Consider the following 10,743-nt stretch of genomic DNA (forward strand, 5'->3'; position numbering starts at 1 on the left):
TGGTCCTCTTTCGAATTTCTTTCGGTTGTATCCCTGTGTTAGTGCAATGTACAAATCTGCCAGAATATATCCCAGCACAAAACAATTCTGTCCAGGCGCCTCTATTAATAACGGCTGTAAACGACCGCGCCCGGTGAAAAAACGTTTTGCATGATTAATTAACTGCAGTAACTAGTTACATAATTTGTACCTAGAGGGACTCGATCTCTGGTTCGTATGAGAAATAAGAGGCCACAAATCTGTAATTTCAGTTTACCCGATCGATTGATCGCAGTCTTCTCTGGCGCGTATTCCCAGAATTACAAGTCTGCGTTTTTCACTAGGTTCGCACATGAACGTACGGCCGCGAGTGTAGTTTAGTGTATCCGGCTGCGAAGTCGGGGAAGCAGGGGCTTTTCACGTCGCTGTACGTGCACACACGCACAACAGCATGTGTATGTTTTTAGTCTACTCACAGCAGCCTATAACGACATGAAGGTGAAGGAAACATTTCTACAAAAACGGCAAAGCACTCTAAACTGCGCGGAATTAGGGTAGGCTGTAGGTCGTTAGTAAAAGCGGGCGCAGAGTGAACGCCGCTGAGGACACACAATTATCGCAAGAAAGGCGAGTGCAAGGACGCCAGCGCAGCGCTCGAACTACGGCATTTGTGAATGAATCGCACTGTATACTGCCGCGAACCGTGCGCAAGACCTCTGTGCAGTGATTGCACGACCACAGTCACGCGAATGCAAGAACGGAACTACCGTAACAGAGCAGTTTGAAATGTCCACGCTCGATCCTTTCGCATTCACGAGCTATCCTGGGGTGTTACAGAATGCCGCACACGTAAACAAAAACCGCGCTGTGCGTATGCGCCAGCGGCATCCACCCCGCAAATATCCCCTTGTAGACAAAAATATAAAACAAAACACTATCACTCAGTGCGTGTTGGTAAAACGGGGCTCTAGAAATCCTATAAATGCTACCAAAGAGCGATTTCGGCGCGAAAACAAGAGCAAACTGCAGCGAGCGCCCCGAAGCGTAGCGAGGGCGTCTGCTCTCAAGTGGCCAACAAATATGGCGGCCCCGCCGCGGAGTTAAAGGGACGGCGGCGCCGCGGGTGAGGGGAGAGAAAAAAGAGGAGGGCAGCGGAGAAGGAGGGAGCAGTTGGCGCTACCTTAGTTCTTTCAGGGACCTTAGTAGGCTCGTAGTGCTGAACTTGCTTCACAGCCCGACGGCGGCTTGGTGAAAGCTTGCTGGGCATGATTCTAGCGCATCGTACCTTATTCCTGCAAGCAGGGCTACCATAGTGAGTCAGAACATGATAATATACCGCAAATGAAAGTTCTGATTGATAAGTGATCATCAGAACGTCAAGAAGCATCAACCAAAGAGTTTGGTTCTCAACTCCAAGCGGATTTTTTCACATCGCTTGCTTTCCTTCAATATTTTGCCGGTCATAATCATTGACAAGGTGTTTTTACACCACGTGGAGGCTAATTTGGGCCTTTAATAATGTGGAACCACCAGATTTCTTCTAGAGAACCATCCAAAATAGCAAAATTTGAAATAGTGGTTGGGCTTCACCCCATTGCACGGGCACCACACGGGCTAACATTTTCTTTTATATCTGACAAATTGTACTGCGCAGCTCAATTTTTTTTCTAGGACGGGTTTTTGATATGTCTACCTACAAAATGTATATTCTAAATTTTTTCTACTCCTGGTCGTTTATTATACAAAACTTACTTTTTTCTTATTTTCTTCCACGCGTGGACAAAAATTTCGAATTCGACAATTTTTTTCGCAATCATTATTTAGGAAAACATTATTAAAACTGGTGTCGTTGGAAAGCGCGTGGAATAATCTGCATTTTATGTCACTGCAATGTATGCCTAACCAATATGTATAGCACAAAAAAATATTTTGTTAGACCTCTCAAAATTGGTCAATTTCCCGCGGTAACGAAAGAGTTAACGCGCCAAAGCATCGAGTGAAAAGGTCGGCGTCAGTGTTGTTCGGCGTTTGTAGCGGTCTACTAAATTCCCGTTGGCTGCCGCTTGCCTTAAAAAAACAAAACAAGCCTATTGGCTAGAAATGCGGGTGTGCGCCAGGCCTAACAAACTCGCGATGAGGTCCAACTTGGGCGGTACCCGCAGCTTAGGGTACGATATTGCTCGACACGTCGTTAGGCCTAACGTTAAGGCTACCAATTCGGTGCAAATGTAGGCCTAACAAGGGCGTCAGGCAGATGCTCTTCACCACAGTTGGAGCCACTAGATTTTGCAAATGTGCGAGCATGCGTACGAACAAACATTTTTGCGGAGGAGATTTTATCACAAAACACCAAAGGTGTCTTCGATTTTGCTGCACTCGCTGCACTCATTCAGGTAGTGCAGCACTCGTCTCTTCGATTTTCGAGTGCAGCGCGCGGCGCCTGCACTTTTCTCTTCGATTTACCGACGGTGCAGAGAGTGCAGGATGAGTTCACGCTTTCCCTGCACCTCCCAGGGAGGAGGTGCAGAAGCAGACGACAAAAGTGCAGGACCGGTTCTGCAGTGGCGGCGCCTGCGCTGAACTGGCTGAACTCATCCTGAACTCATGCAGAAAGTGCAGGCCAAATCGAAGATATTTCAAGTAAATGCCCTGTGTGGTCTAACCATTGGGCGAAATTACCTCAGCTTTAGCATATTAACTACCGTCATAATAACATTTCGGTGTAGTATTCACTAGTCAATACGCGGTTTCATTATTGGCGGTGAGATGTTTGAGTGGCGCCCCCTGGATCTGACGTCAGCTTAGGGACCCGCTCCGCTGTCGTCTGCTACATTCGCCGCGCTGCTACACCCGCGCCGCGGTCGTCCGGTTCTGACTGGCAGCAGTGCCTTTGCTAGAAATCGCCCGCTTTGATGCTTTGGTGCTTTAAAAAGCGTGTTTTCAATCAGATTCTGACGGCTCTGAATAATTTCAAGCTTTGTCCCGCACAATTTTACAACACACGAGGAGAGAGAGAACGACTTTCAGAGAGCATCGCTCAGACGTAACTCGCCCTCGTCCTATCTAGCGTATTTGCGAGTTTCAGCGCTCAGAGCTCCTCGATAAGTAATCAAAATGCGTAGGCTTCCCTTAACTATTTCTGAAATGCTCTTATGAAGACTCAAGAGTCTAATGCTAAGCATCAAGCAGCGGGTCGCACAGCAGGAAATAAAACGGGTGTTTTCTCTTTCTTTCGTTGTTAGATGAACGTTTTTTTTTTTTCTGTGCCCAACGCATTCATTTTCTGCACAGTCCTAAACGTCCTAGGAGGTTTGGGGATGTTTGCGAGGCTCACAAAGTTCGTGTGAATATTCAATGCAGTAAGATCTGTGCTACGGCGCGGATAACGTTGTTCACAGTACTCGAAGGCCGCTTTTGTGCACCTAATTTCTATCCAACCATCGATATCGTAACGAACTCAATCTCAACCCGAAAAGTTCTGACATGATTACGGTGTTGAAAACTTGATATACTTGCTAACTAACGCAATAAATAGTATACATGCCAATTTTCAGTATAACACAATTCGAAACCAATGAATATGTCCAGACAGCTCTTTATTGTTTTCCAACCCCTTCAGTCGCAAAGAACAAGTCCTGGCCTACTCGGGATGACGTTCGGTGAATTGAAGAATGAATCTTACTCTCTCGTCTTGGACTGAGGAGCCTGCCCACTAACCAGCTCGATTTTACTGTTTTCTCCTCCTCCTGGTCCTCCCCCTCTTCAGTGCAGTTTTACTATAATGCCTGTCTGAATATTGGAATGATATGGTTGTGGCAAATGTTCCAAAATATCCCTCCAAATATGAAAAAAAAACAGTCTTACTGTATGTTTGCCTTACAGGTTACTCGTTTTGCTCAATAAGCCTGCATACTGTTTAGAAGCCAGGTAGAAAACCAGCACGCGCCTATACACACAGCAGGTTATTTGGAAATCAACCTACATTATTTGTGCCCCATAGTGAATGTCGGCACACTTTCATGCCGTGACAACGTAAAGTGACTTGATACAATAGTTTCGAGTGTTAGGCAAGGTTGCCAAATCTGTTTTACCTTACATGCGATTAGCTGGAATCGTAATGCCTTCTGCCAAAGCCGACAGCCCCGAAGGCCTGGAATTTGTTTTGGTCTTCCATTTTCGCTGTTGTCGGTTGTCATCCTGCGGCTGTTACCTTTGTTCGAAAGACTGCTGAACACAGAGGCTGACGCCTAGCTCCGACTCTTGGACCAGCTTCGCAGCAATGCATGGGCGACGCCGGCAATGTTTTTTTTCCGGAGCGGTATCAAAAACTATACTTAAAATCACGCCTTGAGCTAGTTTACGCTATTTTAAGTCTTTTTTAACGAAAAAAAAGTTGCGCATTCGCGAGATCTGCTGCGGACAAGCACAAAATCTCAAGCGCGCGCAAAGGAACAGCATAAAGAGCGAGCCCGAGTGAAGCAGACGACAAATGCGAGAATCCCTAAGCCGACGTCACGGAGGCGCGCTCCGCAGCGCCGCCCGTGGTCGCGCTCACCGCCAATAGGTGCAAACAAAAATCGCGCGTCTGGCGCGATTACGAAACCGAAACAGCATCTTGGATCCACAGAAGCAGCAGGGGGGAGCTCGAGTACCAAGATGTCGTCGCGCGTGTGAGTAGCGTGCTTTTCTCATTCTTCACAAAACACAAGTTTCCCGAACTAATACTGTGTTTAGAAAGCTTTTGGTGGCGAACACATCTGACTGAATGTTCATGCGTCTCGTACAAAAGTTTTTTTCTCGCTTTTGTATTAGTGGGTGTCTGTTCAACTAAACTCCTCGGTTGTACTGAACTCAGGCGCTTGATCTTCACGAATGCCGTTTAGAGTGCGTTTATGGATTCTACGATTACTTCTTGTCCCGTACAGAACGAATAACGATCACCCACTAAAAACTCTGTCGAACTTTTTTCACGTTTCTTGCGAGAAACAGTCGACGAAGCGCGTAAAAGTCGTGTGCTTTCTACCGAGGCTACGACTTGTAATACCCGACTCGAAGCTCGCGCTTCGAAAGTAACTACCGTAGATACAGAGTCTCAACCGCGAGTTGCGCAATTCCACCATGCAGTTCTTCGTTATGTTCTCACGATGAAATTGATCTTCGGCAAACAGGTACCCGCTGTACGTCAAGGGCAATCCCCAGCTCCGCATTTTTCTACCAAACTTTTGGATGAAACTGGTAAAGCACGAAAAGCCCCGTGCTCCGAACGAAGTCAAGTTCATCATACCTCTCCAGTGAGTATACTAATACAGTGACGTATGAGCAAAACGTGCTGTTACGGACTAACTTTACTCATTCACATGCGCGCACTTTTCGCAGAATGACTCAATACGACGTCAAAAACTACCTGGAGAAGATCTACAAGGTGCCCGTGGCTGACGTCACTACCAAGGTGCAAATGGGTGAGGCTACATCAAATATACCTTTGAGCTGCTACACGACGTTTTTCAAAGGCATTTGGTTGAAATGTCGTTTGAGTGAAAGGAGCACCACCAACGACCTATGAAACGAGAACAGTCGTACTCTCGGGCGCAGTTTCTGCATACCGTAATTACCAAAACAATTATTTACGAGTAGAACTTGGCGTTTAAAGGCCACAATCTCTATAATTTTTCACTTGTTTAAGTTCTCTATGACTTGCTCTATGATTACAACGTAACTTGCTACTCTCAACACCAGCGGAGCAAGAAAAGAAACGCTTTTTTGTGCGCGCTTGTATATTTTTTATCAATTTGATAACTAATAATTGTTTTTTTACCCATTTTAACTCTAAAATTAAATTTTTGTCTAGAACGAAACAGGGCAGCAGTGGCAACTCCGAAACGGGGCGGGAGAACGCGGAAACTTTCAACTGCCTTTGAGAATTGTCATGTATATCAGCGGAACTCCTTCCAGTTCGAATGGCATTTGAATTTTGAAGCCCATTCGACTGAAATGTCCTTCCAAACACTCGTGTAGCACAGGTTGGGTTTCTAAGCCCAAGGATGTGGGTTCAATTCCCGGCCGCTTTTCAGATGGAGGTGAAACAATCAAACACCCCTTCTTCTAACAACGGTGGCTGAATGCTCAGCTTTCTCTTGAATAAGATTCGTTGGCTGTCGTTAGGGTTGTAGGGGTTCACGAAGCTTTAGCGACAGGACGGTCGCCGTCAATAAGGCTAAGAAAGCTTCGCTTGAAATCCGAACTGCTTCGACCGTGCCGGAATGGTGCAATCGGATGAATGTTGGCTTCATAACGTGAGGGGCCTAGGTTTGATTCCGACTCTAGGAACAGTTTTTTTTTTTTTAACGCATTTGACGTGCCCTTGCATATCATAATTTGGTGAAACACATTGTCTAAAGTTTGCTTTCCTGCAGCGCGTCTTGGTGTTGGGACAGTCGCCACCAGTGAGGCATACAAAGTTTCGCTTTAAAAACGAAAACACCCGTGTGTCGAGATTTCGCCAAATGTTAAAAGTACTCAGGCGGTCATAATTAATCCAGAGCCCCTTACTACGGCGTGCCTCATAGCCTAGGCATATCTTAGGCGCTTTAAACCCCCAATATTTGAAAAGACGTCCAACGAAACTGTGCTAGTGCGGTTTGGCGAGTGCTACGGAGTGTGATAATGAATCGCAGCCTACCATACTCAGGCGGTCATAATTAATCCAGAGCCCCTTACTACGGCGTGCCTCATAGCCTAGGCATATCTTAGGCGCTTTAAACCCCCAATATTTGAAAAGACGTCCAACGAAACTGTGCTAGTGCGGTTTGGCGAGTGCTACGGAGTGTGATAATGAATCGCAGCCTACCATTATCCCTGACGAAGAAAGTGTATGACAGCTGCATGTCACCAGTACTCACCTACGGGGCAGAAACTTGGAGGCTCACTAAGAGGGTTCAACTTAAATTGAGGACGACTCAGTGAGCAGTGGAACGGAAGATGATAGGTGTAACATTAGGGACAAGAAGAAAGTGGAGTGGGTCAGGGAACAAGCGCGTGTTCAGGACATATTAGTAGAATCAAGAAGAAATAAGTGTTGGCAGGGCATGTAACGCGAAGGCAAGATAACCATTGTTCATTAAGGGCAACAGAGTGGATGCCTAGAGAAGGCAAGCGTGGCAGGGGGCGGCAGAAAGTTAGATGGGCAAATGAGATGAAGAAGTTTGCGGGGATAAATTGGTCGCCGTTAGCAGAGGACCGGGATAATTGGAGATCCATGGGAGGGGCCTTTGCCCTGCAGTGGCTGTAGACAGGCTGATGAGGATGAAATGATGGAGTGTGAAGAATTCTTAGGTATTTGGATGTTTGACAGAGTGTTTATGGGAAAGATCACGCCTTTCGAATTTTTTTCAGCTATTGTTCGTCGACAAACAACACTTCGCTTGTTTAGAAACCAAAAATTAAAGCTGGCGTTTCTTATTTTTGCTTCCCGTCTGTTTGTCCGTGATACTTTTGAGCTCGCTCACATTATGGGGCTGTCTGGGGGCATGAGATTTTCCGATCCGATAATGCATATAGATGCATAAGATGCAAGGCATTCACTATGTAGTTATCGCTGGTTACTTACCAATACTAAATGTCACTCGCGTGGCTAAAGTGAGAATGCGAATGTAAAATGGATTGCGAGCGTTCTCAGCTTCTCACGTTGGTACTGTGTCCCCGTGCTTTGCTTCTTCAGGTAAGATAAGGAAGGCTGAGGGCAAGGGGTACCTGGTGAAAGAAGACGACTTCCGGGTTGCAATTGTGACACTGGTGAGTAGTGGTGCAGGTGACGAAAGTGACGATGGTTGTGACGCGCTGCGACAGATTCCAAAGATGCCCTAAGCGTAGCTTCGGTGGCAAGATTAGGTAGATCGACAGTTTGGGGCTGTGCTAAACATTACAATAGATGACTCTTGGGTTGCGTTTGTCACGTTGGTTAGTGACAGCGACAAAAGTGACAGTGGTTGTGACGCAGAGTCACAGGCTTCATTGATGTTCTAAGCGTAGCTTGGGTGGCAAGCTTACCCAGGTTGGCAATTCAGGGTTGTGTTTAACATTGAGAGAGGTGGCTTGAGTGTTGCGTTCATCACACCGGTGAGCAATGCAGGTGACGAAGGTGACAGGAATCGTGGCGCAATGTCACGGGCTTCAACAACACTCTAAGCGTAGCTTTCGTGGCAAACTTACCTAAATAGACAATTTGGGAATTGCACTTATTGTGATCAGGAACAACTTCCAGGCAGCATTTTTGACGCTTGTGAGTGGTACATGTGACGTTCATTGTGACGCAGTGTCACAAGCTTGAAAACAGTCTTTAATGGCAAGCTTGCTTGGACTGGCAATCCATGTCCGCATTTAACGCCGTGACAAGGACGAAGAGAACAAAAAATTCCCCATTGTGTCTAGGGTTGCCACCTTTCCTTGAGAAAAAAAAAAAGAAAAGAAAGGCCCTTCGGGGGGTGGGGTACATAGAAATTGACTGCAACATGGATTGAAGGCAGGCCAGTTGGTACATACCTGAGTTATACAACAGCGTGGGAGGAAACGGGGCACACAGACAGCACCCTGTCTGTGTGCCCTTTCTGTAGTCCTGTTTCCCGCGCTGTTTTGTAACTCAGGTATATAGAAGGTTGAATTTGTGTTAAAAAAAAAAAAAGACGCCATGTTTTTTTGACATGTAATGCCATTTATTGTGGCGTTTTTGTAGAGAGAAATCAACATAATGTTTGTGCTGAAAGTGGTTGAGATTTTGGGTATTGCTCTGAATGTGATGCTCTGAAAAGTAACCGCACTTGCTGACCGTCGCGGCGGCGTTCCGTTGTGTTGTTCCTCTTTTTGGTCCCCCTCCATCTCAGCAGTCGAGTTCGGCCATGTGTTTTCTGTGCTCGCGTGTCTTTGCGCAGCTTGTCGACACATATTTATCGTCATAGTTGCTGAATTGACGCTTACGAAACCACAAAGGAGAAATAACTGCGGCACAGTGGCCAAAACACCGGCCAATGCCAGCCGGTTTTAGGTATGAACTGGCAACCGGCTCGATGTCTAAAAATTAACCGGTCGGGCCGGTCCAAAACCGGGCAGGTGGCAGCCCTAATTGCATCTGAACGGGGAGTGCAAATGCGAGCATCACTGGTTTTAAATGACACGCAAAATGTAGCTGTGCTGCTAAGCTTGTATCCACTGGGACTGTATTCAACATTAAGACGTGTGATTCCGATACAACGCTACTGCCAGTGTTGCTATTTTTCACCCCGTGTCTTATGTGCTGACACTACTGCAAATTCTCGGAACCGTAACAGTGGTGCTGTGAAGCACTAAAATACGTGCCCAGGGAATGAAAAAATGCTCCCGACTTGCACAGGCCAGTGACTGGAGCAGTGCGTAGCAATTTTTGCTTCTCGCGTCAAAATGGAAGTAAAGAAATGGAACAAGATTTTTCGTCACCCCGTGAAGGTGGTTGTTCTTCTTCTTCTTCTTCTTCGAGAGAAAGACTTTATTTATGGCCAGCAGGGAGTGGGAGGTCGGGATGCGCAGAGCCTCCACATCCCACCCACGTTCACGACGTCTTCGGGACTAGGCCCCGCCGGCGTCGGCGTGAGCGGTGCGCGAAAGATACTCGGGAGTTCGTCCCTTTGCCCCCCGTCTGCGACTCGCTCCGCTTCTGCCTGGCGAGAGCAGCCTCGAGCTGCTGGACGGCTAGAGTTTGTGCGTCCAGGTCCGTCGAATATATGGCACTCATTATGGTGTCCGGAAGCCGGCCGTAGAGGTCGGCAGCTTCCACGGGGTCGAACACGCCCTGAAATTATCTGAGTTGTTAAATGACGTTTCCTGCTGTTTTCAGTGCACTCAAAAAGATCCCTAGGCAATCTAAAATGACCTGTTCGAGTCCTCCACTTTAACGCTTCCTATAGCCATCTTGTACAGTCTTTGTCAAAATTTTACAGGCTAGGCGAGAAACATGCAGGCCGCCGAAAATTCAACGGACAAGCTTACGTTCCGAGCGAGGCTGAAGCTTTTTATGCCGGAAAGCTAGAGAAAACACCTTTGTTTCTTACTGTCACGAAATATTTGTCACATTTAGATGTGAAACTTATTCTTTGAATTTTTTGTGGTCGAGAAGGCCCAGGATTGGCCTGGAATATTTTGACAAAGGTTGTACCTTCGTGCGTATAAAGCTTCAATTTGAACCTCAGATTTCAAGGATTGAAAGCTCCCGTTCCTCCTTGGTTGCTCTTCTCTAGCCCAAGGGCGAGGTGTTCAGCTTCCCGGACCTGTTCAGCACGACTGCGATGGAGCAGAAGGAGGAGTCCGCCAAGAAGCAGATGGAGCAGGCAGAGCAGGTCCAGAAGACGTACATCCGACAAGACCCCCACCGGCATGGCTTGCCCTCCTGGTTTGGCCTCTGACCTGCCCCCATGACCCTTCCGTGGCGCACATTGATATCATTGTTGTTGTATTATAGTAGTTGGAGAATAACATGCATTAAGACTTATTTGTTACATTGTCTCCAGTGTTCTTTTCTTTAAAGCGAAGCTTTGTACCCTTACCAGCCAAGGGTTCCACCGCGACCATCGGCGTCAACAGAAGAAAACTCCTGCGAACAGATAAAAGAAATTACCGGCACCGCCAGGAATTGAACCCGGACTGAATAGAGAAACAGAACGAGAGCTCATTGTCTTACCAATTGAGCTAGGAGCGCATGCGGAGACGGGGGAGACAGACAGTGCACTCACTGTGCACAGC

At 46.9% G+C, this 10,743-nt stretch overlaps 1 protein-coding gene across 1 annotated transcript; it reads left to right on the plus strand.

Moving 5' to 3' along the window:
* The first annotated feature begins 4,544 nt into the window (after positions 1-4,544).
* On the plus strand, positions 4,545-10,506 carry Mrpl23 (mitochondrial ribosomal protein L23). Its single transcript, XM_077675236.1, has 5 exons — positions 4,545-4,649; positions 5,148-5,270; positions 5,356-5,438; positions 7,697-7,770; positions 10,242-10,506. The coding sequence occupies exons 1-5, from the start codon at positions 4,636-4,638 to the stop codon at positions 10,404-10,406; spliced, it is 459 nt and encodes a 152-aa protein (XP_077531362.1). The 5' UTR covers positions 4,545-4,635; the 3' UTR covers positions 10,407-10,506.
* The last annotated feature ends 237 nt before the right edge of the window (positions 10,507-10,743 follow it).

This window comes from Haemaphysalis longicornis, unplaced genomic scaffold, assembly GCF_048455015.1.
Source record: "Haemaphysalis longicornis isolate Haplotype H1 unplaced genomic scaffold, Haemaphysalis longicornis Haplotype H1 scaffold_6, whole genome shotgun sequence".
Taxonomy (NCBI): Eukaryota; Metazoa; Arthropoda; class Arachnida; order Ixodida; family Ixodidae; genus Haemaphysalis; species Haemaphysalis longicornis.

Coding starts and splice junctions, on each gene's coding strand:
- Mrpl23 (XM_077675236.1), top strand. Junction 5,439..7,696: donor CACTACCAAGGTGCAAATGG/GTGAGGCTACAT, acceptor TTGCTTCTTCAG/GTAAGATAAGGAAGGCTGAG. Junction 7,771..10,241: donor GGGTTGCAATTGTGACACTG/GTGAGTAGTGGT, acceptor GCTCTTCTCTAG/CCCAAGGGCGAGGTGTTCAG.